Source organism: Ictalurus punctatus, chromosome 2 (assembly GCF_001660625.3).
Source record: "Ictalurus punctatus breed USDA103 chromosome 2, Coco_2.0, whole genome shotgun sequence".
Classification (NCBI taxonomy): domain Eukaryota; kingdom Metazoa; phylum Chordata; class Actinopteri; order Siluriformes; family Ictaluridae; genus Ictalurus; species Ictalurus punctatus.
In genome coordinates this window covers 30,304,647-30,332,146 of record NC_030417.2, presented here as the reverse complement: position 1 = coordinate 30,332,146, position 27,500 = coordinate 30,304,647, and the positions used below count along the sequence as shown (strand labels likewise).

At 38.7% G+C, this 27,500-nt stretch overlaps 2 protein-coding genes across 6 annotated transcripts in view; one reads left to right on the top strand and one right to left on the bottom strand.

Moving 5' to 3' along the window:
* baiap2l2a (BAR/IMD domain containing adaptor protein 2 like 2a) overlaps positions 1–6,261 on the top strand; it is a 12,470-nt gene extending 6,209 nt beyond the window's left edge. The window contains exons 7-14 of one of the 2 annotated variants that reach the window (XM_017457012.3): positions 201–332; positions 1,268–1,369; positions 1,466–1,523; positions 2,104–2,311; positions 3,005–3,070; positions 3,148–3,307; positions 4,920–4,960; positions 5,084–6,261. In XM_017457012.3, coding sequence (XP_017312501.1) covers positions 201–332; positions 1,268–1,369; positions 1,466–1,523; positions 2,104–2,311; positions 3,005–3,070; positions 3,148–3,307; positions 4,920–4,960; positions 5,084–5,159 — 843 coding nt within the window. In that variant the 3' untranslated portion in view covers positions 5,160–6,261. Of the gene's footprint in view, positions 1–200; positions 333–1,267; positions 1,370–1,465; positions 1,524–2,103; positions 2,312–3,004; positions 3,071–3,144; positions 3,308–4,919; positions 4,961–5,083 lie in introns of both variants that reach the window. The other variant, XM_017457008.3, reaches the window with a different exon arrangement.
* Positions 6,262–8,410: 2,149 nt separating this feature from the next.
* pvalb6 (parvalbumin 6) overlaps positions 8,411–27,500 on the bottom strand; it is a 65,631-nt gene continuing 46,541 nt past the window's right edge. For all 4 annotated transcript variants that reach the window (XM_053675302.1, XM_017457028.2, XM_047149376.2 and 1 more), the window contains 4 exons: positions 12,448–12,516; positions 10,657–10,789; positions 10,440–10,549; positions 8,411–9,081 (listed from right to left, as the gene is read on the bottom strand). In XM_053675302.1, the coding sequence (XP_053531277.1) occupies positions 9,056–9,081; positions 10,440–10,549; positions 10,657–10,789; positions 12,448–12,508 (330 nt within the window). In that variant the 5' untranslated portion in view covers positions 12,509–12,516 and the 3' untranslated portion in view covers positions 8,411–9,055. The remainder of the gene's footprint in view (positions 9,082–10,439; positions 10,550–10,656; positions 10,790–12,447; positions 12,517–27,500) is intronic.

Below are 27,500 nucleotides of genomic sequence, written 5' to 3'. Positions count from 1 at the left end.
CATGACTCAATACTAATCAGAATATTTCCAAATTCCGATTAATATCAGAATATTGATGTGCATGTAAACATAGTCTATATGTTGGTTTCTGAGACAGTCAGGTAAAAGCAGAGGAGATGCGATAAGGCTGACCAGCATTGGTATTTAAGTATCTGTGAAGGAAGATGATAATAATACCAATGCAATGTGGGTGTGTGTAGGATGTTAATGAATATGTGCAGTTCCTGCGGGAAAGCCAGAGAGAAGCCCTGAAAGAACAGGAGAGAAGATATCGCTTTCTGGCTGAGAAGCACTGCGGACTCACTCAGTCCATCGTATATATCATGACCAAGGTAAAACTTAAGTGAAATGACCAAGGTGATACTTAAGTGAAAGAATAGATAATTTGTCAAAATCATACTTAGTAAAAGTGAAAGCTAACAGAAAGTAAAAAAAAGTTGATTTTTTAAAATGTACTCGAGTATTAAAGTATTAAAAGTAAATGTTTTAATCTGCTGCAATTAATGTAATGTCAATGTTTATTGGTTATCTAAATCTAATTCGTTTTAAGGCAGAAAAAGTAAAAGACAAAACAAAAAAACAGTCTCTATAAATTCGCTGATCATATGTACAACTAACTTTGCTAATGAATTAATAAAAAATATAATATCATATAAATAACCATGATTTAGCTTTAGCTAGTATTTGACTTGCTGCCTAGCCAATCATGTTAGCTACTGGACTTGATGTTATTCTTACCTGCTATAAGCAAAGAAATAAAATGAAAAAAGCAAACTTATTTAACCATAGCCAGGTAATGTTAGCGAATGAGGAAAACTTACCTCAGCATGCTGTTTCAAATTAGATGGACGGCTCAAATAATTTGCTGACTCCAGAATATTGAAAAATTTTATTGAGGTAGGTCCAGGGGTGCTCATCCTCAAGTTCAACACTGCAGTCTGGTGACTTATCCATATTCAGATGCACACTACACAAGAAGGTCACTAGAGATTCTTGATATATTTTTTTCTACAATGATGGACTTGATTGGATGCCAAGCTAAAATGGTAAAGCGAGCCCAGTTGAATAATGTGTAGTATACAGTCATTGGCTAGATGAGAGAAGAGGGGCACTTTCTGGCTTGTATAAAGTATTTTGAAGGTCTACTTAATTATATGTGATACTTAAGTACAGTAATAAAGAACCACTACAGTACCTTTTAATCACTCTGTGATTAGCTGAGAAAAAGTGCAGAACCGTGTTTATCCTTCTCATTTTGCCACTAAAGACAGGGAGCACCCTGCAGCAGACAGCAGAGGCTTGGAGAGAGCAGGTGAATCAGACAAGGGGGTCCCGTCCAGGCACTGCATCCAGACTAGAAGACATGGTGGTGAGAAGCTTCATAACAATAAAACAGTTTACATTATTTTATTTATTTGAATAGACAAATTTTGTTAATATTTTTGCTTTCCCCATTTTTTGTCAGGCTAATGATCAAGGTCAAGTTTGGGCAGAACAACCTCTAGGCAGAGTGCCCTCTAGAGGTGAGACTACAGAACACAAGCAAAAAGAAAAAAGGCTATTCACACATACAGTGACTTGCAACAACAAAGGGAGCAGAGACCTTTCATTCATTTTCAATGAGAGCTGGCGACTTCCGGTGACATGAGCGACAGCGAGCGTTGGCGACTGGATGTGGGCGTGTCCAGCAATAGGACAAAGTTGAGAAACGTTTAACTCTATGCAAATTTGGAGCGACTTGGTGCAGTGAATACCAATGGGAGAAGACAGTTCAGTGCTTGCATTTTCCCCACAGATAAATGGCTGCGAATTTTATAGACAAATGCTCTCCTCCAAAATGTTTAATTTTAGTGCCAAGAAAACTGGTTTGTTGTCAAAAGTGGTATGCTAATTGTGCCACCCACTGATAAATGTTACTATGGCAACCAGTAGTACAACCACCTACTGGTGAATTCATAGTACAGTGTTTGGCAACTTATAAAATAGCTGTATGTGTGAACGTAGCTTAAATCTAAATCCTCAGTCGGCAACATAACCCACATCTTATGCCTTGATTCCTTTCTGCCTGTCTACCTGTCTGTCTGTCTGTGTCTCTCTTTCTAGGGCCATCCCCCCAACCAACTCGATCCCGCTCCAACTCATTTGGAGAAACTCGCGGATCAGGTGGCGGTAGGATGATGCGAGCGTTGGTACCACACCCGCCCTCTTCTAATTCCACCCTCTTACCATTCTCCAAAGGAGAAACCATTACAGTACTTGTGCCAGAGCCCCGAAATGGATGGCTGTATGGTTGTTCTGAGAGTTCAGCACGGTGAGGAGAACCGATTTAACTGAAAAATCGTATATATTCAAGGAATACCGTCGATTATTTACCTACAGCAGCATGTTACTTTATTCCTCTTATACTACAGCAATTTTGCCAGTCATTAATATTGTATTAATTAAAGAACATTTTTTAAAATCAGTTTATAGTTATACTTAATGTTGTGCAACGTCCGTGAAACAAGTTAGTTCCTGTTATCACTTACGTTACAGCAGTTATAAACAGTCATTCCCTCACCAGCCTCTCTTATTTCTCTCAGTTGAAGTTAATAAGTTAATAAAAAAATGCTCGTCATGTTACCAAGAAACCAGAAATCATTAAGTTACAACTTATTTCTATGTTAAATAACAATGCATTATTGAATCTGTTTATTATTAGTAATGAATAATAATAGAAGTCTAATAGAAGAAGAATGAACAGATACATAAGATATTATACCATATTTGAACAAGTGCATTAATATAAACTTGTCATTTGAATGAGAGCCAGTATCACTGTCAGAGCTGCTGTTATAGAAAATTAATCAATACTATCCGAATAATCAGAATTAAAAAAGCAAACATTGTTGTGGTATAACTATTAACAATGTGACATTCACTCGTGTAATGTGGTTAACGCAAAAATATATCTATAGCTTACTACATATGTGTGGTAATTATGCTTTTGTATATGTTTTTTTAGACAAGGCTGGTTTCCAGCTGCATATGTTGGTCCAATGGAAGACACACCTCGACTGCCTGACTTCGGGTGAGCCAAGATCTCAAACCCAAACAGCACAGATGATGTAATTTTTTGTTCATGACGTTCGACTTCTCTTTCAGCAGCGGCGGATTACTTAGAAGCAGTAGAAGTATGAGCAACCTTCTTGACCAATCATCTAGCAACAGAACAAATGAACCTCCTCCTCCTCCACCACCACCACCACCACCTCCAAGCAAATCGAACAGTTCTCGCCCAGTCACACCCACTTCTTCGGAAAACAAAGTAAGTGTAAAAGAAGTGGGCAAAGTCACGATCAAGTGAAGGGTAAAAAAAAAAAAAAAACTAAAGATGTTAAATGAATGATTTTTAAGTGTTCATGAAAATGTAATGTAAGCAATTCAGTGCCAGAGAAGCTACTCAAATGCAATGAGAACCTTTACCATTATAAAAAGAAATGTCAGGAATTTCACAAGTTCAAATGTCATAATTAGACACAGCTGAAATGTCAGTATCTAAGTTTATCTGTATTGTCATAAATTATTAAATGTATTTAACATTTATTTAGACAAAATATACCATAACATCATTCTTTTGTCAATCACTGACAGCTGGCAAGTTAGCTGGGTATCATGTTATACTCTAATAATTTATGTATTGGACATGACGGGTTCAAACCTTTTTAGCCTATTTAGTGACACCACAAACGAAGCTCAACCGGAAACGGACAGATTTGACCCAAGTACCAATCTTTAACAGTGAGCATGTTCTTTTCACATGCTTTACGTCATGGTTTCTCAACCTTTCGTCCACTGCGACCCACTGTTTATGAATGGCAGTCATCGATGGCCCACCTGTTACCATGGCCTGCTTATGCCCCATAAAACCTCACCACACTCGACACACTGGAGTTTTTCATCCACTGTAGCAGTAAAACCGTATTTAAAATAGTCCGTGTTGTACTTACGAATGCATTTTGCTACCTTCGAAATAGAAGGAGTTTCTGAATTGACTACATGCTTTCTTTTCTTTTTTAAATTTAAAAAAGGATTATTTTTTCCCGTTTATTAAATTGTGTTCAGACAAATGCAGTGCATTGAACTAGTGCATATGTAAGAACAATGCTACGGGAAGAGACCTTGATTGAAGTCTATGACTGGACGGCTAATAAATAATGTCAGCCTTTTATGTATGGCTGTTTACGTGAACCTGTAGATATTAATATGATTCGACGATAGCAAATATACACTTCTACTGGCAATTTGTACTATTTCTTATGAAAATATCTCGTAATGATCCCAGACAATTATCCACAAGTGGGTCGTGACCCAGTGGTTGAGAAACGTTGCTTTACGTTTCATCCAACTTTCACATTTTAGTAGTGCTTTTTGCTTTTTAGTGCATTTTTGTAACTGTTTGAAAATGTAGTCAAAGTGAATGTTAAATGTTGCTGATGAAGTGAGTTGCTGCTGAATGCTAAGTCTCAGTTCACTGCTTTGGCCAGCAGAGGCACTGTGGCAAAGTTCTCTTCTCCATGACGCCTCAGCCGTCGTTCTGGTGGATGCAGGGTGGCAGCTCCAGCTGTTGAGGGTCTGTTTGTTTGTGTGTGTGTGTGTGGTCCTCGCATGGTGTGTTTTCCAAGTGGTTCGGATGCTGGCCTTGTAATTTTTTTCAGAGCAAGGTCATGTTGTTTCCTAGTAGTTACTTCGTGTGCATTTGTATGTGCATGAAAAGCTGTGAGACACCAGGGTATAAGATGGCTGACGTAGAAACTACACAATTCTGCCTCGGGAATAGAAGTTTCCACACAGGGTGAAGACCAAAAATAACAACAACAAAAAAATAACAAAACAAAACAAAACAAACTACAACTAATATTTTATACTTTCTCCTGCAGAAACAAGATAACTACAGCTCTCGACCAGAACTTTTCCCGAGGTACAAATAAAAATAAATTACATATAAAAGTGTTTAACACAACAGTTATATGTGGAAAAAATCTTGTGTTGTCTTTTCTCTGTTTAATGTATTTCCTCAACCCTTTGTGTTGGCGTTTTTCAGAGGCACAAACCCTTTTGCGACGGTGAAGCTAAAACCCACCACAACCAACGACAAATCAGCTCCACGCATATTCTAACATTTTCAACCAGTGAGAGCTGGGAAACATCTATACACAGCTCCATCAGAGTGCAGCACATCATAAATCAGCACTACGCATGCTGCAGACTGAGAAGCTGTAATTGACTGCCTCAGATGTTGCTTGTACATATTCCAGCTGGAGATGGTCTGTTGAGAGGAAAATTAGATTTTTGCTAGCTCAAGATATGAGCTGTAAATTCTTGCTGTACTTAGAGAGAAAGAAAGACAGAATGAAAGTCGAGATGGGGCTTGGAGGTAATTAGGTATCTTGGCTTTTATTTTGTATCAGTTTTTTTTCCAGTTTTTTTTTGTGTGGAATATAAATATGGGGGCAAAAAACATCACTGGTTTACCATAGGGATACTTTAGCATGAGCCTACGTCAAGATTCATGTTAGAGCAAAGGGATATTTCGCTTATCACTTTATATCCTTTTGGCTCATATACAATACTGTTTGTGTACATACTTCATGTGTTTAATAGTGGTGGTGAGGGTCACAGTTTCAATGGTAACAATTAATTCGTAGGGATTTGTATATTGGATGATCTACGTAATCTAAGACGAATAATGAATGAATTAAAAACAAAAACAAACAGGAAAATCCTAAAATTGTTGATATGGTGAAGGTTTCTGGAAGGAGTCTCCAGTGTCAGTGCTTAGTAGCAGTGAGTATGTTATCCACCATGGGAGAGTCTTCAGGACAGAGGAATTTGTGTTTTCCAGTAACAAAGAGAAAAAAGAGTGGCTGGTGAAGGAACGACTGTTAATAGTTTCTATAATGAAAGTGATAACAGGAATAGAACTGAACAGGAATAAAATTGAATAAAAATTGAATCAATAAATTGAATAAAAAATACAGGAATAAAACTGAATTATGAGTGGTATAAGATACATGACATGTCATTCATTAATAAATTGAAAATTGTAATTGTTGGCAAATCACTGTTTTAAAAAAGGAATAAAGCACTTTGGGACATGCTGTTTTGGGAAAATAATCCAGTCATGTTTTATTCCTCATAGCCGCTGATCATTTTATGAATGCTTGTGGTTTATCTGTGTGAGTCCTCGACTTCCTTAATAAAATAGTCACGTTATTATCATTTCTTTTGCGCAGTTTAATTTATACTGAAACAGAGGTTCTGACAGACGTGTCTTTAAAGCACAGTTATAAAGATATTTAGCACCATTTAATAACATGATATTCTTTTCTCTTCGTGTGTGCTGTGTATGGGTGTAAATGTTTGTTGAGTTTTTGCTTGCTGTTTGTTTGAGCCATTACTGACAAAGGGTTTTCCATAGGATAAATACCTTGATAAGATTTCTGACAGGATTTGTAAGTCATATTCATGAATGTAAATACTACTACCTAGTAATGCTAGCTAGCTAACCTGACAAGATTTCTGACGTTTTAAGTCATAATTAAATGTTCATAATCATTACTGCTAATGCTAGTTGGCTAACATGATTAACTTGACAGGGCTTCTGAGAGGATTTTTTTCATTCTTAAATGTTCATGGCATAGCTAACATGAACTAACTTTATTAACATCATTAAATGTTTATAAGTGTCACTGCTAATGCTAGCTAGCTAACGTATGCTGACAAGATTTCTGAGTGTTTTTAGTCATTCTTAAATGTTCATAGCGTAGCTAACATGAGCTAATCACACAATTTCTGAGAGGATTAATAAAAATTTAATTCTAAATCAAAATGTATTTTAAATAAGTAATTAGTAGTTTCCTCAAACAAGTAGAATTCATTTAGAATTTAGGAGACGCAATGAGGAGCTGGATCTATTTGAGAACTTTAAGGGAAACCTTCCTCATAAAGCTGGTTGCCAAGATGCCAAGAAAGTACATAGTTTCAGAAGTAAAATTGTTGGGATTTTAAAAAGTAAAATCATTCTGATTTCTTTAATATGTTTTTTTTTTGTTGTTGTTCACTGCAGAATTTAATTTAGTGTCAATTACTTGGACACTAAGCAGTCTAAAATAGTCTAGAATAGTCAAATGAAAAACATTCTACATGCATATGTATCCAAAGTGTTCCCTGCTGAAAAAAAACCCAATAGAAACCATCACAGAAATTGTAATAGTTTCCACTACAAATACCATTACAAACCATCAACTGTTAGCCATTCAAACCATTACGAAATAATTCCCATTACGTAGTAGGACGTATTAAGGGCATAGGTCCTTAATGGTATCCAACAGACATAACATGCCACCAACAGAAGGCAAGAAATTACAAGTAGAGACCCACAGGGACCATTACATCCAAGGGGCACAAGGCAGGGCATGTCTTTGGCCTGGGGGAGGAAACCAGAGTACCCAGAGAAAACCTCCGATGCACGGGGAGGACATACAATCTCCACACACACAGGGTAACAGCAGGAATCGCACCCCTAACCTTGGAGGTGTGAGGCATACATGCTAACCAATAAGCCACCATGGGGACCAATACAGTTTCCATTAAAACCAATACGATTCCCATTATAACCACTTATACCATTACAAATTCTATGAGGGTTTCTGTAGTTTTTTCAGCAGGGTTGACAGATAGGGATTTAAATACTACATAGAAATCTCCTTTTGTTCCCACATAAAAGACTATTTTGTTGCTTGTGTGTCACACAGGTCTAAATTTGATATAGTTTTCCATTTGTTCACTGGAGGCTTTGAGAGCACTGACTGTAAGAATTAAACTCCAATCACTAAGGTTAAATTAATTACTCAGATTATAGCTATTCCCACATGATATATCCTACAGCTATTTAAAAACATGGTTAGTTTGGTATGAGTGCTGTTTCTAGATTAAATATTGACTTTCTAAAAACATCTGAATTCCTGAGGTGATGTGAATGAGAGTGATTTAGGGAGCAGTGTTTTGTGCTGGACAGATCAGGTTTCCTGATCAAGCGCTGTCTCTCTCTCTCTCTCTCTCTCTCTCTCTCTGTCTCTAGATGATACTAGCTTGTTTGACAGTCACTTTGTTTTCTGGCCTGGCCACAGGGCAATAAAGCCACAAGACAAAACACTTCCAGTTGAATGTGTGTATTGCTAAACATACCCAATACAATGTATTCCATACTTACCTAACTCTCTCTCTCTTTCTCTCTCTCTCTCTCTCTCTCTCTCTAGCTCTCATTCTCTCTCTTGCTCTAAAGATCTATAAGATTAGTACATTATATGTGACAAAAACTATAAACAACATAAGGACAGATGGCAAAAATCCACAGTGAGTCAAAGCATAAGTGAGGCATGTTGTCTTTTATTTTTTTCTTTCACAGTTTGACCTCCTTCATTTGGTGTATTTCACAACAGCTCTGTATCAGGGAGAGATGGAGACAGGACAAGGGCAAAGCAATGCCAAGAAGTGGAGGAAAGAACAATCAATCAAATGATAAAAGGAGAAGAGAAAGAAATAAAGAAAATGGAATGCAGATTAATACGAAGGGGGTGGGCTATTCCTCTTAAAGTAGCTACTGTACATACTTCCAAGATGAAGGTTTGTACCTCTTCACCTGTACAGTAAGAGATAAGGTAAGATAAGGTGTACCTTTATTGATCCCCTGTAGGTGAAATAACATTGCAGCACAAGTAGCATGAGTAACATCAAAGAAAGAATGAAAGAAAATTATTTCCATAAATACCTATACAATAGAAATAATAGAAATAATAGAAACAATAAAACAGATCTGTGTGTATGTACATATGCTAGAGTTGTATTTGTATATGTACATGTACACTAACACAAACACACATTTGTATAAAATAAAATAAGGAAAAAAATAAATAGCATGATTGTAGGAGGTGAGTGAAAATGTACAGTGTGTGTGTGTGTGTGTGTGTGTGTGTGTGCGTCAGGAGTCAAGGGATGGCCAGGACAGTATTGTTTACTCATGGACAAGAGCAGCAAACTCTGAAGAGAAAGAGAGAGAGAGAGAGAGAGAGAGAGAGAGAGAGAGAGAGAGAGAGAGAGAGAGTTTTCATTAATTCTTATACAAAGATTAAAAGTTAAAGTATGATGGTAATTATGAAATCATTCTATCTATCTTTTATATTCTATCTAGTGTGATGATACTTTCCAGATCCCACCATTATAATAATTTTATTTATTTATTTATTTTGCTTTTTCACATGGTAAGGAATAAGTGATACCTTTTTCAGAATATTTCAATGTTTATGAAACAACATACTTTCAAATGGGGTCAGTTACACCAGCAAGTTACACCAACCAGTCTTATCTTCCTCAGCCGAGACTGAGTGTTAGACAGGAACTAAGTTATTTTAAGGAAAGCAAAGTCTGACTGTATCCCTGCTTTCAGTTAGTGTGTTCAATACTTTTTTCCTGTGTCATTCCACTTTATTACACATAACTTCATTTATGGACTTTAATATTATGAATTCTTTATATTTCCAGATTTCTTGAGTTAATACTGATGTCTGGTGAAAATTTCATGTGAATCACCTCATAGGAAATATATTTACTGAAAAAAATGTTAACCCGTTCAATACTTATTTCCCCCCACTGTATTAGATTTCTCATCAAAACGTGATTTCATTGCTTATGCTAAATGTCATTTAAACAACTTTCTAATTGAGCGTGATCAATTCACATAGTAGTCATATCAACCAATTACATGATGAAATCTTGTGGGGATGTTGGCACTAACAGGTACTATAACTAAAGTATTTAAATGAAGATGCCTATAAAGTGTGTGGTATAATAGTGCAGTGGTAATGTGACAGTTGCAGAATGCCTGGGTTTGATCCTGGGTTTGATGCTCAGGTGACAGTGTGGAGTTTGATTTTATTCAGGCCATTGAAAATATATGATGAAATCACGTTGGATGTATGAAAACAATTTATGCTAATGTAACTCAATTCAATCACGTGGAACTTATGTACGCATTTGAATGAAGTAAATTCGATGAGCTTTTTCTTCAGTTCTTGAATCTAGCTAATACATGCTGGTACATTTCTTTATTCCTCAGAACAAAGACAAAGAGTGAAGTCAGTTCTGCTTCTGTGGCTGGTGTAAAGAAGGATCTGACATACGCATGTTCCTAATTTTGATTTGTACATACAATAGTATTACCTGACATCATGCCATCTTACCTCCAATGTCTCTGAAATTGACAGACCGACATTCTATCAACTCGATAGAAAAATGATAGTAAAAAGCTAACTAGGAAAATAAGCTGTCAGAGGCTTTAATGGTAAAACAGCCTAGCACCCAGCTGTTGTATGAATCTCCTGCCATGTTGCATATCTCACCTTCCACTCCAATCTTGCCGTCTCCATCTTTATCAGCTGCCTTTAAGAAGGCTTTGGTTTCTTTATCAGTCAGATCTCTTCCATTGGTAGCAAAGCCCTTCAGCACGAATCTTCATTCCCATCACACACACATATCAGAGTCATTGTAAATCAACCGTAAACACATACTGATTGAAGAAATTAAACCTATGCGTGTATGTGTATGTGCACGTCTCACTTTAGCTCCTCTTCCTCTATAAAGCCGCTGTTGTCAGCATCCAGTACATGGAAAGCCTTCTTCACGTCATCAGCTGATTTTGCCTTCAGCCCCACCATCTCGAAGAACTTCTTATGGTCAAATGAGTCAGCAGCTACAACAATATCATAAAATTTGATTATGGTAATGGGAATATTGTTTGCAAATTGAATCCTTCAATTAGTTTTCATTTTATAGTAACTTGGGAAATCGTTACAGAACTACTGGTCTTATGAAATGAATGTGTACACTTCACAGTCCATTTCTTGCAGAAGATTGAAGAAAACCATCTTCACAGGCATAGGTGAAGCCTAAATGGCTAAACATCACTATTACAGTGCTGTGAAAAATAATTTGCCCTATCCTGATTTCTTCTGTTTTTGTGTATATCTCATACTAAATTGTTTCAGAAATGAAAACAGAATCTAAGATAAGACAAAGGCAACCTGAGTAAACACACAATACAGTTTTTAAATGATAATACTATTTACTGAAACAAAAAAGTTATCCAATACCAACTGGGCCTGTGTGAAAATGTATTTGCCCCTGTAGTTATTAATTCACCAAATCTGTGAAACTGCATTCATAATGGGGTTCAGCTGGATTAGACACAACCAGACCTGATGACTGTAAACCCTGTTCAATCAGATCAACACTTAAATAGAACTTTTTGAACAGCATGAAGTTGGTTAAAAGGTCTTAGGCAGTAACAAAATTCCAGAAAAGATGAGGAAGAAGGTGATTGAAACACATCAGTCTGGGAAGGGTTACAAAGCTATTTCAAAGGCTCTGGGACTCCAAAGAACCACAGTGAGAGCCATTATCTCCAAATAGAAAAACTGGAGCAAACTGGAGTGAACCTTCCCAGAAGTGGCTGACCTTCCAAAATTTCTCCAAGAGTACATTGATGACTCATCCAGCAATTCACAAAAGAGCCAAGAACAACATCAAAGGACCTACAGGCCTCTCTTGCATCAATAATGGTCACTGTTCATGACTCCACTATCAGAAAGACACTGGGCAAAAATGGCATCCATGGAAGAGTGGCGAGGTGAAAACCACTGCTAACCTTGTCTGAATTTTGCCAAAAGACACCTTAATGATCCTCAAACCTTTTGGGAGAATGTTCTGTGGATTGATGAGTTGAAAGTGGAGCTGTTTGGTAGTTTGGGTTCCTGTTACATCTGGCATAAACCAAACACAGAATTCCACAAAAAGAACATCATACCTACAGTCAAGCATGGTGGTGGAAGTGTGATGGTGTGGGGATGCTTTGCTGCTTCAGGGCCTGGACAGCTTGCAGTAATTGAGGGAAACATGAATTCTGCTCTCTACCAAAAAATCCTAAAGGAGAATGTCCGGTCTTCAGTCTGTAAGTTGAAACTCAAGTGCAACTGGACTATGCAGCAAGACAACGATGCAAAGCATAGGAGTAAGCCCAGGTCCTAGAAGTAAGTGAAAAACTGATCTCCAGTTATTGGAATTGGATAACCTTTTTTTTTTTTTGCTTCAGTAAAAATAAAAAATAAAAACTGTATTGTGTGTTTACTCTGGTTACTTTGTTTTATGTTGTATTTCGTCTGAAGGTGTAAAACTATTATTATGAGATATACACAAAAACAGAAGAAACCAGCATGGCGGCAAATACTTTTTCACAGCACTATACTGTAAGTGTGATTCGCCCTTGAAGGCCATAATCTGTTGCAAAGACGAATCTGTTGTAAGAATGTGACTGGCAAAATGTGACGAGGAAAGAATAAATGCATTCTTTACCTTTGAATGTATCCAGGGCTTTCTTGATGTCATCAGCGTTCAGGATGCTGCTCATTGCCATTTTTGCAGCTAGATATAAAGAGAGAGAGATACAGTAGACAGAGAGCGTGTTTGAGAGCGAGAGAGACAAAGAGAAAAAGAGCGAGTTCAGTCAGTGAATTATACATTTAACTGATTCTAAGGAGTGACATAAAAGAATAAGGTAAGTGGAGTGATAAATGTATAAATATTAGTGCAGGGAAACGGAAGATGTCTGTCTATGGTTTGTGTGAATGCTTTTTTAAAATGTGGAGCTGAAAGCCAGTTCCTCATTTGGCAGAAATGAGATGTGCAATATGCAATTTTCCTCAGAAACACCGTCCCGCACTCCTACACACAGGCACAACCATCTCCACATATACACTGTGTAACGTCTAATGCTGCTACAACGATTTCAGTTCTCAGGAACCTCGGAATCTTCCTCTTCTTGATTTACCACTACTGGCATCATCTTAGGTTCATTTCCTCCCTGCCTTCACTGCACACCTCTAAAATGTGCCACCAGAGATTTTCTTTCATGTCTTGCATGTCTTGCATGTTGCAGCCGTCCTCAGCATGTTTCTATCCTGTGATGGAAACTGCGCTCTTGCACTGAGATGGCCTGACAGGCTGGAAGTGTTGTGAAACTTTGATAAGCAATGCTATTAGATATATTCTGCTAGTGCAGTGCTAGCAATGTCTCACGGTAGTCCTCCATAGGGGCATTTTTAGGATTTAAAGAGATTTGGGCTTGAGTCAGAGTTATAAGGGCATCCAGAGAGCTTTTATTACTTTTCAGCAAAACTATATTCAAAAATTGCAAGTCACAAAATATTAAATGAAGCATTTTATTTTGTTTAAGCACATTATTTAAATTCTAGTTACGTTTAATTTAAGGTTTATTTGAGCATCTTCTTCATAAACCGGATTATGCTTATCATTTAAATTGTGTTGCCTATACCATTTCTGCTGCTGTATTCAGCCTTCTATGTTTTTTTTCCTGCATTTTCCCCACAGGCGTTTTCCCCTTAATGTTAATTCATTCATTTATTCATTCATAGCCAATCCGTTTGCAGGCATAATTTTGGAATGTGGGAGGATTTGTCTTTTTGAAATAAAATGTTTGTGGCTTAAGGGATCGGCCCTATTAAGACCACTGCCACTACATTCAGTAACAGAAAACCACACATAAGTTTAGGAAGAACTAGGTTTGATAAAGACGCCAGGAGGATGACCTTTTGACCTTTGAAAATGCCTTTTCTTGCAGAATTGCAGAACAGATTCCCTGAGAGTCAAGAGCTGTTTGAGCAACGGCTCCTGCATGTGATGTTCAGGTGCACAGGGGACTGCATACCTTGCAGCTTTCATTTTAGCTGCTGTTTCACACTGCTGTCCTATGATCAGGTAAAGGTCGATTGACTGAAATCTAAGCTTCTTAGCACTGACCTCCGAATGGCCTCAGTGATGCTTGTCCTGATATAATCTCACTGTCTTTGCAGGTGAATAAGCCTCAGTCAGCACTACCCACAGTTCTACAGACAAATGTGCCTACTCGTGAAATGCACAACATTACATTAAAAAGAACAAACAGATATAACTTAATAACTCAAGTGTACTGTGCTGTTATGAGACCAACATTTAAACTGAGTTTAGAACAGCGACACTAAGAAACTTAAACTGAGGATGAGGAACACATCAGTGAAAAGTGTACGTGCTTTTTAAGAATCCAATCCTACTTTATTAATTTAAATTAAATCATGTAAGCTGTTCCAATAGACTGTGCATATAAATTCATCCACCCCACCCCGGTGGTAAGGAAAAACTCCCCAAGACGAAATGAGGAACCTTGAGAGGAACCAGACTCAAAAGGGAACCCGTCCTCATCTGGGTGACACTGGATAGTGCAATTATAAATAATTCCCTTCTATAACTGTATACTACATGGTCAAGAAGTGCAATTATAGTTTTCACATGAAGTTATCCACTGGATCATGGACTTCCTGACTGGGAGACCTCGGTCAGTCCGGATCCGGAACAACATCTCCAGCAGCACCACACTGAGCAGTGGTGCTCCCCAGGGCTGTGTGCTCAGTCCACTGTTGTTCACTCTGCTGACTCACGACTGTGCAGCTACGCATAGCTCCAATCACATCAAGTTTGCAGATGACACGACTGTGGTGGGTCTACAGTGTATACAGAGAGAATGTGCAAGAGCTAACAGACTGGTGTAGAGCCTACAACCTGTCTCTGAATGTGGACAAAACAAAAGAGATGGTTGTTGACTTCAGGAGAGCGCAAAGTGACCACTCTCCACTGAATATCCATGGCTCCTCCGTGGAGATCAGCAAGAACACCAAAGTCCTTGAAGTTCACCTGGCGGAGAACCTCACAGAAATCCCTCAACACCAGCTCTGTAACTAAGGAAGTCCATCCCATCTCCTACCCCTCATCCTCACCACGTTCTACAGAGGAACCAATGAGAGCATCCCTGCCTGGTCTGGAAATTGCATCGTATCGCAAGACCCTGCAGCTTATAGTGAGGACAGCTGAGAAAATCATTAAAGTCTCTCTTCCCTCCATTGTAGACAGTTACACCACATGCTGCATCCACAAAGCCACCAGCACACACACATAAACACACACACACACACACACACACACACACACACACACACACACACACACACACACACTCGTTCTGAACTGATCTGAACACCATCCCATTCCCCTTGCAATTTTTGCACATTTCTGTACTGACTACCTTACCGTATTACTGTAGTTTTGCTGCTGACGTACTTATAAAAATATTATGTTTAATTTCTTGTCACCACTATACTCTTTATCTGGCTTCTACGTTCACATATGGTATAAGCTAATCTGATGAATACTATGTCATAGTATGTTATGTTTATATTCGCAGCATTTTTTAAATTATATTGTTATCTTTTTGCACTACCTGTTATATCTGACACTTTCACACTAGAACTGTGTCCTGGTCAGTGCTACACTGTCACTTACTGTGCCCATTGTCCTGTTTTAGTAGCTACTGTACTGTCTTGTGTTGTTTGCACACGTTTGCACGTGCATTTTATGCAGAAATGTGAAGGTCTTATTTAGTTCTGTGTCATCTCATGTGTTACGTGTGTTATTTTATGTAGCACCGTGGTCCTGGAGGAACGCTGTTTCGTTTCACTGTGTACTGTACCAGCTGTATATGGTTGAAATGACAATAAAAGCCACTTGAATTGACTTGACTTGACTGTTCACTGTGGAGACTTGAGTGCAAAACCGTTCGTGGCAATTGCAGTCCTAAAGCTAGCATAGCAGTTGTAGTCCTAAGCCATCATTGTATTACTGTCCAATGCCATCTCCATGGTTTTTAAGTCCTTCATGTGGGAACAAAACATACAGATACAGGTCAAGCGCTTTAGTTAACGTTCACATCAAACATCAGAATGAAATACTGTGAACTCAGTGACTTTGACCATGGCATGGTTGCTGGTGCTAGATTGGCTGGTTTGAGTATTCGTGAAACTGCTGATCTCAACAGTCTCCAGAGGTTACACAGAATTGTGTGAAAACCAAAAACGTCCTGTAAGCAGCAGTTCTGGGAATATGAGAAACTGTGTACATGTAGTTTTGTTTCACGTAAGTGAGAGACAGTACACTGTAAGGTGTTGTTCCACTGAAGGAAGTTTTTTGTTGTTGTTGTTGTTAACCCAGGAACTATTGGAGGAAGCATTACTTTAGTTCTGTGGATATAGATTTTTTTTAAGCTTGCAACAGAGTGAGCTTTTCTGTGTCCAGGAAGAAGGAGTGTAGAGCTTGCCATACTGAACATTGTTGACTCTCTTTTATATTTTTAATACATTTTTTACATTTTATTTTAATATTTTATGATACGTTTATTTACACAATTTATTAGAGCGTTTATAGAGCGTTTATTAGTACACAAGCCATGAATCAAAAACTGTGTACATGTCATATGTGCAAGCTCCGTGTGGTCAAATTATATTATATTATATTACATTATATTTCGTGGCTGTAACATTTGTTCAGCTCCATACAGAGCTAGAATGTTTTAAGCTTGCAAGTTGAAACCCTCAATTAATTAGGAAACAGTATGCAACCTACCTTTCCAGTTGAAGACTGGAAAAAGGCCAGGTGCTTTTCTGCGAGTGATCATATGTGCTATTAAATCCTTCCTGGCAGTTCAAATTTGGGTATTTTCTTCTGACCTCTCTTATTAATAAGACTTTCCCAAACACAGAACTGTCACCTACTCAAGGTTAAAATCTGTGGAAACACTGTTTTGTGAAATTCTCATGAGATCATCAGTTTCTGAAATACTCAAACCAGCCTTTCTGGTACCAAAACCCATGCCACCATTAAAGTCCCAGAGATCACACTTTTTTTTTTTTTTTTGCATTTTGATGTTTGATATGAACATTAACTGAAGCTCTTGACCTGCATAACTGTATAAATGTGCAGGTGTACAGGTGTTTCTAATAAAGTGGTAAGTGTATGCCATTGTTCTATGCTGTTGCACTGACAGGATTAGTTAAATAGTTAATTAACTAATTAGTTACACCATGACTTATCGCCACAATTCCACTACCTGTGGATAAGTACAAGCCATTTTCTTTTTAAATAATGCCCAATTAGCTTTGAAATGCAAATCAGATAAACATAATGATATGACATTATCATTATTATTTCAGTTCATAGATTGCTAGCTTAGGCCCGCACACGACCATAACCATTACTGACACATTAGAACATTGATTTGGTTGGGGATTTCCTGATGTTCGTCATTAACATCATCCTGTCCAAAGGGCTGCAAGAAAGAACAATGTTAATTTATTTTCAAATGGCTGGCCAGTTTATCAAAATGTCTGTATATAATGTGATTGCTGATTAGAATGATAGTTTCTTTTGTATACAATAATAGTAATGCAAATGTACATGGCAGCTCTCCAGATTTTTTTTTTTTTTGAAAACTTAATAGGCAGTTACAGTAACTAATAAAACTACATCCAGTTAAACACAAATATAATCAGCGGGCAAAGAGCAAGTATGGTGATGGTGGGCTTATCACATTCTTGATCTTTATCTTGTCCTTATCTTTTTTCTTTTAATCCATGATAAAGTATAAGTATAAACAAGATAGAGTTAGATAGATAGAGAGAGAGACAGAGGCAGAGAAAAACAGTGACATAGAGAAAGCAAAATTAAATGTCAGAAGTCTCCAGGCTTAGAAGACCACATTAGAACAGAAATATTGTAAAGTCTTCCGGTAACTCAGAGGCCTGAAGGTTGATGCAATACTAAGGTCCTAAATGTTTTAAATGACCACACAAGCAGAAGTGCACTTGCAGACCTACAGCCTTGTTTAGCAACAATATATAACCACTTACAGATCAGATCAGAGCTTTAGGCCAGGTAATAGTTTGTGTAACGTGGTCTCAATTACAAATTCGTAACAATTTGTATGATCGGGGTTTCATTTAAGCAGGTTTGCGATGTAATGCCATCACAATAAAAAAAAGACAAAAATCTACCCGCTTGTAAAACAGCCATTCCCCTATTACATCCCATTTGTATAATTAGTATTGTATAATATTCTTAAGTTATCTTCTATGTATAGCCTTGAGAAATGCCTTTAATTATCGCCATCTTTAACTACCATTTGGTTGTTACCTTAGTATGCTGGCTAAGTTAAACCCATTAAATATAAGAATAAGTAATTAATTGAAGCTTTTCCATCTCTCCCTCCCTTCCTTTCTCTATTTGACGTGAAGATAACATTCATAATTTAACTTCTTATGTCCAAGATTAAATGAAAGAGAACAGAATTCAACCACTTTGCTCTAACTTGTTTGAATTCACATACATTTCTCATGCGATCAGGTTCATTTGAGATATCTTGGCTAAAACTACACTAAGAACTTTTAACTGATTTCCTTCATGTCCAAACAAATTGCACAATATTCATATCTAAAATAGATGTTTTCAGTTATATTTCCAGATAAAAATCAGTGTGTCAGTGTATCGAATCGACATGGCTGATGATAGAAATCATGTACAGTATCTGACCCATAAAAGTAAACAAACAAACAAACAAACAAACAAACAAAACTGTTTAAAATACATTTCCCTTTCCTCTTGACATTGATATACAGTGTATCACAAAGTTTTTTGTTTAGTCTTTTTTTCTGGTTGTCTGCCTGCACTGGTGATCCTCCATGATCATTTTCTTTTCTGCATATTCTCTCTTTATTATTCTTTTTCTTTATTGCTATATTATTTTTTTCTCTTCCAGTGCTGCACAACTCATTCTAGCTATTGCACTATACCATCGGTGTCCAATCTTATCTGGAAAGTTCCGGTGTGAGTGCAGGTTTTCCTTCCAACCAAGAAGGAGCCACACCTGATTCCACCTGATTAATCAGTTGATCTTGGCTTTCAGTAGACTCAGATGTGTCTTCTGCTTGGTTGGAATGAAAACCTGCACTCACACTGGCCCTTTCCGGATAAGACTGGACACCCCTGCACTAAACACACTGACGCGACAGCAACTGAACAGCCAGGGAGCAAATCGTCTGCCTTGACCCTGATTAGACCTTGTGGTCAAAAGACCTAAACATGGCCTCAACCTGCCCTGCATAAATAATAATAATAAAAAAAACCCTGACTTAGTCAAAACTTAGAAGGAAATTTTACTCATCATCTCATGTGATTGCAAGAAATGTAAATATGTGAATAATCACTTTCTGTACTATTAGACTGTTTTGGTCATAAATACAGTATCTCTTAGTTGTCCTTTAATTCCAACATAAACCTTCAGACCTGCCTGAAACACTACTCGTGAGTGCAACTTCATGAATGATTAGGATTAATCTGTGTGAGCAACTGACTCAAATGGCACAAAAGGTTGCGTATCACGTTCAGAGTCGTCGCTTTGAGCTAAACATTTTCATCCACAGTATACGAATCTGGGTCTTGCTGATCTGCTCTATATCTGGCTAAACTGCTTTCTTTCCCTGCAGGCTGGATCTTTCACTTTTCTTTTCTAACGTCTTCCTATATTCCACTTTCCATTAACAACAACCTCTATTTAATCATCTCCCTCACTTCCCATCCTCAAATCAGAGTTCCCTCACTGTCAGAATTAAATTTATCAAGCCCCTCTGCCGGCCACTGAATACACCTCATCTCCAGAAGTCCTATTCCCAATAGAGGGGAATGGAGGGAGAGACGAAAAGTAAAGTGCTCGAAAAATACAAGGATGGTGATGGGTTTGTTGAGTGCTGCTCCTACATCTGGTGGAACGAGGATAGATGTTTTAATGTGCGTGGTTGGAATTACATCTGTCTGCTAACAAACAACATCCAAAACAATGCCAGTGTGTAATAAAATACTCTACAAATGCAACCTCTGGACCTTAAATGTTTAATTATGTTTGGCAGTGGTTGTAAAAGAGATACATTTCACTCTTACACCAAGCACTATATTTGCTCTTCTAAAAGATACTCCTGTAGTGTATTTTCTCGGTTCTCATCTCTCCTTAAGACCAAGGACAAAAGGAGGGAATACCAAACAGGAAAGGCAAGCAAAGCAACATGGATACAAGACAGGCCAGACAGCCGACTGCTTGGATTCCTGGCCACCGTGGAAGCTCCAAAAAGCGTCTCACTGAAGAACACAAAAATGTCAAATCTTAAATCTCAAATGTCAATATTTAAAACCCAATATCTGATAGGCAATGTACAACCCCATAAAAACAGGGGCAGCCATTATTGCACTCCCAAAAGCTCATGATACAGCACTGGTTGGAATTCTAGCATTCCCACCAAGATTTTACAGAACTGAAAAACTCACGGACTCCTAAATTAGAAGTAAATGCTTCCCACACAAGTTCCACTTAGAAAAATTGTGCTCCAATTGTTTCTTTGGGTGGTGAATTGTTCAGCTTTCGAAAGGTTCTATGTTAATCTTTTCCAAAAGGGGGAAACTCTCAATGTAAGGAACATAGAACTGCCTTCTACTGGTGGCATGTAATGTCTAGTGGATACCATTAAGGACCAATAATGGTAATGGTTTTAACATGGTTTGTAATTGTATTTGCAGTGGAACTTAGTGTATTAGTGTATAAAATGTATTAGAATTTCTGTGATGGTTTATATTGTTTGGGTTTTTTTTTTTCCAGAAGGATCGGTGTTCTAAATTACAATTAACTCATGGACAGTAAATGAAAGAAAAAAAAAACAAAACACCTAGTTTCTGTTATTTCACTAGAGGGCAAAAAAACAGCTACTTACAAATTGAGCTAATCATATTGAGCTCTTCTTCACCATTCTAAAGGAATGTATATATAATCCCAATTATGTCCATTTAGATTCCGGATTGCAACACTACAAATTACGGAAAGGTTCAAGGGGGTCGAAATTAATGCACGGTACCGTATTGTAAAAGCATAATTTGGAAATGAGTTTCCTTGCAGTGTTTTTATCTGTTTTTTTTTAGGTGTATTTTCAATCTGTTTGTGCATTAATACTGCACTGTACCTTTCAGTTAAATGCTGACAAATGTACACATCGATTGTTATTGATGCGATATTGGTTTACTAAACTTGATTTTTAATTTTTTTTTGGTCTGACCCACTTGACATTGGCTCATTACTCAAAATAAATGCCTTAGACTATCCTTGACTATAAATCCCTCATTCAAGCACTGTCTCAGAGAGACTTAGAGCAGTAAAAAAGTGAGAATGTGGAGGGATCAGAGAAAGACCGCAATGGAAAGAAGTATACAGTAAGTGAAGAAAAAAAAAAGGTTCAGAGATGGTTTACTGCAGAGCTGAACTCAGTGACAGGTTTCAAATGAGCTGCAGTCTGACACGAGGGGAGCAGAGAAGCTTTGATATTTCCACAGCATTCACAAACAACAAGCTCGACACCAACTAACAATTCCCAGCTTTGAACAACGCACAAGAGAGACATTTTCTACAGCAAAACAAATGCCGTCCTTCCAGAACATTTCACACCACTGAGCATTGATAGACCAACCGAGACCCCTATCTCTGGCAGAGAAATTATATTAAAGTACAGCTCAGGACTCAAACTGCTAGATAATCTCTCTTATAGTCATCTAGGGTTACTTTCAAAATGATAATAAAAACCATCACAGTCGATAAATGGAATATTTGAACTTTTAAAAGAGAAAGAGAGCTTGTAAATGAATACAAGCGGCAGACAGACAGTGCTAAGCTGTCACGGTCAGGTGCACTGATGATAAGATGGCAAGTCTCCAGCTAACTCGGCTGGTATGAGACACCTGCTGGCATCCGCAGGTTATCACATGACCCTGCCAGCAGGACATGGTAAAGAGATTATGGAAAAAACATCTTTCTTTCTTGCCCTCACTCTCCATTCCTCCGCTGTAATTCTGCTCCACTGACGATCCTCTCAGGCTCTGAAAAATGTGTTATGCTAGTCCATATTTCAGAACATTTCATGAACGAAACCCAAATTCAAACACAAAGGGGGATGGTGAGAATTCGAAAGCTAAATGTTTGACTGAATAAAAGATGTAGATAATTTGGAAAAAAAATAATAAATGAAGAAAGTAGGTGAAATGCATGATGACTGAGAGTGAGAAAGATTTACAGAAAGAAAAGGGAAAAGAGTGAAGTGAAGAATGATAACAAGAAGCAGAGAAAGAAGATCATTACAATACGTGGCTGGAAGAACTAGCCGGAGAGTCCAACTGCGTCTGAGATTTACCACACTGCTTTAGCGCATATAATGTCACCCAGAAAAAAAGCAAAAGGTTAAAGCCAACAAAAGCTCAGTTGGCTCTTCGATGTTAATGTTGTGTAAGTATAAACATTACTTGGCAGGGTTAAACACACACTGACATTTACATGACCCAAACATGGCTAACAGCAGTGTGGACTCTTAAACGTGAGGTGGATTGTTAAACGTGTATATTATCACTTTACTTTTTTTTGCTTAGGAGTTCCTATCACACTCACTCAGATTGGCTCTTTCTGCAATGGAGCCCTACGTAGGCTGCTTTATCTCAAGGACTCTCAAGATGTTGATCACAGCTATCACAGCTGCAAATCTATAGCAATATAAAACAATTTGAAGGGCAAAGTTTAGGGTCAATGATGCTTGTTAGTGATGTACTGCTAATGGATATTGGTCCGATATCATGCTCATTTACTCATACTCATAAACAATGAGATACCAGTGTATGTTGGCATGATAATAAACAGAGGGCGCAAAAATAACAGATCTGAATGTATTAAATGATTAATGATGGTATAGAAATAAAGCAGACTGAAAAATGTGCTCTATGCAAATATCAGGATGAGGAACTATGGCATCTTTCTATAATATGCGTAACCTGATAAAACGTCTTAAACGTAAAAGTTCATCATGAGCAGTTAACTGCTAGCTGAATGAAGGTAGCAACTAACACTGCAGCAAACTGGCTAGAAAAGCAAAACAATATATACAGATATCCCTGTCCCTATCAGATGAGTGAATATAACAGCTCTAAGCCAGTATATTGTTCCTGAGCATCAGACACTATCAATCATCCATCCATCTATTTCCGAACTGCTTATCCTACACAAGCTCACGGCGGAGTCTGGAGGGGAACTCTGGACACAAGGTTGGGAACACACATGAGGTGACAACCCATCACAGGTGTTACGCCACGGCCAGCAGAGGGCACTGCGGTACGTCCGCTGACTGGTCACGTGACTCTTTTGCTTTCGTTCACTTCCCGCTTGGACACTGAGTTAAGTTTATGTCACTGATTTGCCACAGGTGCACATGTTTTGAGTTAATTAGGTTTGTTAGTTAAACCCCCCCGTGTGACTGCGCACATCGCGCAGTATTATGTTACGGAACGAGACTGAGCGACGTCCACGGCTGAACAGGGAGGCTGAGCGACGTCCACGGCTGAACAGGGAGGCTGAGCGACGTCCACGGCTGAACAGGGAGGCTGAGCGACGTCCACGGCTGAACAGGGAGGCTGAGCGACGTCCACGGCTGAACAAGGCAGCGGGACAGCCTCCTCGGCTGTGCAGGGCAGCGGGACAGCCTCCTCGGCTGTGCAGGGCAGCGGGACAGCCTCCTCAGCCTGTCCCTCTGAGGTCGCCATGTTGACCTCAGGTGAGAGCTCCACAGCTGAGACCTCCCCGTAGGCCTCAGGCTGGAGCTCTGCTGCCCTCATTGCACATTCACTTATCTTATTCATTTATAATCAAACAAAATCCACCCCGATCACCCTTGTTCAATTGAAATGGTACAGATATCCTATGAGACCAAGTTGCTTGAGTGAGAACTACACAGTTCTACAGGGATCATCAAAAATAAATAAAAAAAAATAGATAAAAATAACAATTGACATTTCAGCAATACAGAGAACATAGAAAAGGGGTTGAGACTGAAGTTCACTGAAGTTGTTCAATGAGCAAACCATAGGGAAAGAGTGGAAAGGAAAAATGTCCTTAAGAGGACATAAATAACAAACCTTGATTTGAAGCATACTTTAAATGGATCCAGTACTTACTCTTTGATACTTGGAGTTAAAAAACTCTGGTATCCAGCCATCCATCAATTTTCCACACTGCTTATCATACACAGGGTTGTGGGGGACCCTGGAAACTATCCCAGGGAACACAGGGCACAAGGTCAAGGACACCCTGGATGGGGTGCCAACCCATGGCAGGGAACAATTCACACACTACAAACAATTTGGAAATGCCAGTCAGCCTACATTGCATGTCTTTGGACTAGGGGAGGAAACTGGAGTACCTAGAGGAATCCCAGAAACTCAGGGAGAACACACAACTCCACACAGGGCAGAGATGGGTTTCGAACCACCAACCACAGAGGTGCGAGGCATGTGTGTTAACCACTAAACTAAACATGCCCTCCAAAATCAAATGAAAAAATGACAAATAAGCTTCACTAATAGGTAATGGTTTGCAGAACTGTACTCTATTCCAGAGCAGGAAATTAAAACAAACTAAAATCTGCTCTAAGCTTCTGAAAGAGTTCCTGGAAAGGTTCCTCTGGTGAAAACACACCTTCAGAGATCTTGTCAACTTCACTGCACCGCTAAGGGCTCATATCTGATTGGACAGAAGATCCAGATTGTTGGTGTTACACAACTGAGCTGTCTATTACGTTTCAAAAAAATCACTTTCACTTTATCTCCTATGCTCTTGCTTTCAAAGTTCATTTGGCCAGAGGAGCGATGTGAGAAGACAAAGCATGTGTCTGAGAGACACACTACAGTTGTATGCCTCAGCTGTTCGATATTGAAATGCTCTGACGTGATAGATAGTCACTCACATTGTACGTATCGGTAAACACTGCGCAGCGCACACTACAGGTGTCAAGAGACCAAGTGAAAGAGAGAGAGAGAGAGAGAGAGAGAGATAGTCTCTCTGAATTAATGAACTCTAGATGGGGCCACAGCTGCTTCTCTGTGTTCCTTTAATAGCCTCTACTAATCCATATGTTTATTACAACCACAGAATGGAAAAGAAAATACGCTCAATAAGAGGGGAGAAAATGGAGAGCCATGATCGTTTAGAAGCTTTTTTATTATCTACAGTAAATTAGCAGGACTCAGGTTGTGTTATTTGGTGTTAAGAGCAAACATAATGTTAAAAGACTGGTTTCTGATTGTGGGAAAATAATACTGCAGGGTGTGTGTGTGTGTGTGTGTGTGTGTGTGTGTGTGTGTGTGTGTGTGTGTGTCTGTTTCATGTTTTGACATTTATTACAACTGTCACTTGAGCAGTGGATAGACACACACGCACATACATACACATATTGTTGTGTTAGTGTTCGGGCATGTCTTCACTTGTTCATAGCAAACACTATGACCTTTAAGTAGATTGTGTGTGTGTGTGTGTGTGTGTGTGTGTGTGTGTGTGTGTGTGTGTGTGTGTGTGTGTGTGTGCTGTACTCTATCTAAAATAATATGCTGCAATGTTTTTAGCCACCGCTCTCCTTAAACAAAATTGCATCTTCATTTATGTAAGTGGATGTGATGTCCACCCAGCCATTCGAGAAAAGATCTGAGGACACAGTGGATTATTTGGTGTCTGATTGGGTCCAACCTACAGTATACATCCTCCCTCCAGCAATGCAGCACTGCTCATGCATGGCCCAAGTTATATACAGGGAGTGCAGGGAGAACAGGGCAAATAATAAATCTTCTACTGAACTCAGAGGACACTTTGATTACAGCATTTTTATTTCTTGTCTTGTAATTCTCTTTATTTTTATTTTTATTTTTTCACTCTAAATGTAGTCAGTCATGCTGTTGAAGTTACGCGCGCACTGCTTCAGGCTGCACCGAGTTCAGCCGCATTGCGGCTCAGAATCTAATTCCACTCTGGGGCTTTTCTCAGGTGCACACTCTCAGGAGCTGCTTTACTAGTCCAGGGCACCGTATCCTAATTATCATCAATTACAGAGGCTATGGGTAGAGAGGAGAGGAGCGGAGAGGAGAAGACGAGCGGTTACGCAGCCATTAAAAACAGTTCATGCACCAGCTGCTCATGTGTACTCAGGGGCTCTGCTTTTAATCTGATCCATTTGGTTCCTACAGGCTAAGTGTAATGCAGCAGTGAAAGCATGAACTTGCACTGAAATGCACTTAGAGATCAAACTTATAGACATCCTACACGGCATATGTTGTGCTAATTCAAATTTGAGCCAATTATTTGTCTGAACACAAACAATTATAGATGTCGAAGAACCAAAATGAATAGTTAATTGGTAGTCGATTGGTTGTTTACTCAGCTTTTAAATTTAGCTCACCACAGTGCTGAAGTGTCAGGCCAATATAGGTTGATGAAAGTAAATCTATTTGTTGACATGAAAAAGATTTAGGAGGTAGGGCAGCCAAATCTCTTGGAGATTCATTCATTCAGGTTCAGGGTCATGACAGATCCAGAGCCTATACTGGGAACACTGGGCGTGAAGTGGGAATACATCCTGGATATAATGCCAGTCTATCACAGTGCCTTAAAGATACTTTTGTTAAAATATTATAGACAGACGTCTTCCTGAGGCTAGCAAGGAGACATATTGCACAAATCATGTATACAATGAGCTCTGTGTTGGAGGTTTTATTGCCTTATAGCATAGTGTGATATCAGGATGCAGGGAAGATTTGACGGCTTGAAGAGAATGTTGATGCAGTAATATTTTTATCCATGATGCCACAAATTCACAAATCCAGGGTCCTAGGTTCAATCCTGAAATGTCTGTGCCAGGGGTGTAACCTGGCCTCGTCATTCAGGGCTGTAACCTCGAAAATTTTTTCTTTAGCCCCAAACAATCCACTTGGAGCATTTGGTCACTACGTAACTGAACATCAGTGAAAGTAGACGGCGGTGCTGTAATTTTATATCTTCAGTGAACAGAGACTAGGCCAATCAGATTGGTGTCCCATCTGGGGTTGAATTCTCCCACGTTCTGGCCAATGTTTCCAGGAAAAGCTTCATATTCCCTAAGACCTTGACCAGGATAAAGCAGTTACTGAAAGTGAGTGAGTGAATTTTGGTCCAATGCACGATGAACTGATGATACTACAGGGTGTCGCAAAGTCTCCATACATAGGGGAAATTAACACATTTTTTGCTAAATTTCTTCCAACATTTTGAATACTTTTAGTTTATATATGTTTTTCAGAGGCCTTTGCCAAAGAAAAGAACATATTGAAATCATTCTCCTGGCTGGATCATCAAGCTGCCACAAGGTTGCGATGGACTTTAACAGGAAACATGGCAAGCACATCACACATCACTCACTGTTGCCAAACTTATTAACAAATTCAAAGACTGGAAGTGTTATGGACCAACTGAGAAGTGGATGCCCAAGAACATCCATTGATGAAGGTACAACCGATGTGGCGCTGGCAAACATAGTCCCCTATGTGGGGAGACTTTTGGGACACCCTGTACAATGCACTGAAATCATTTAGCTAAAACA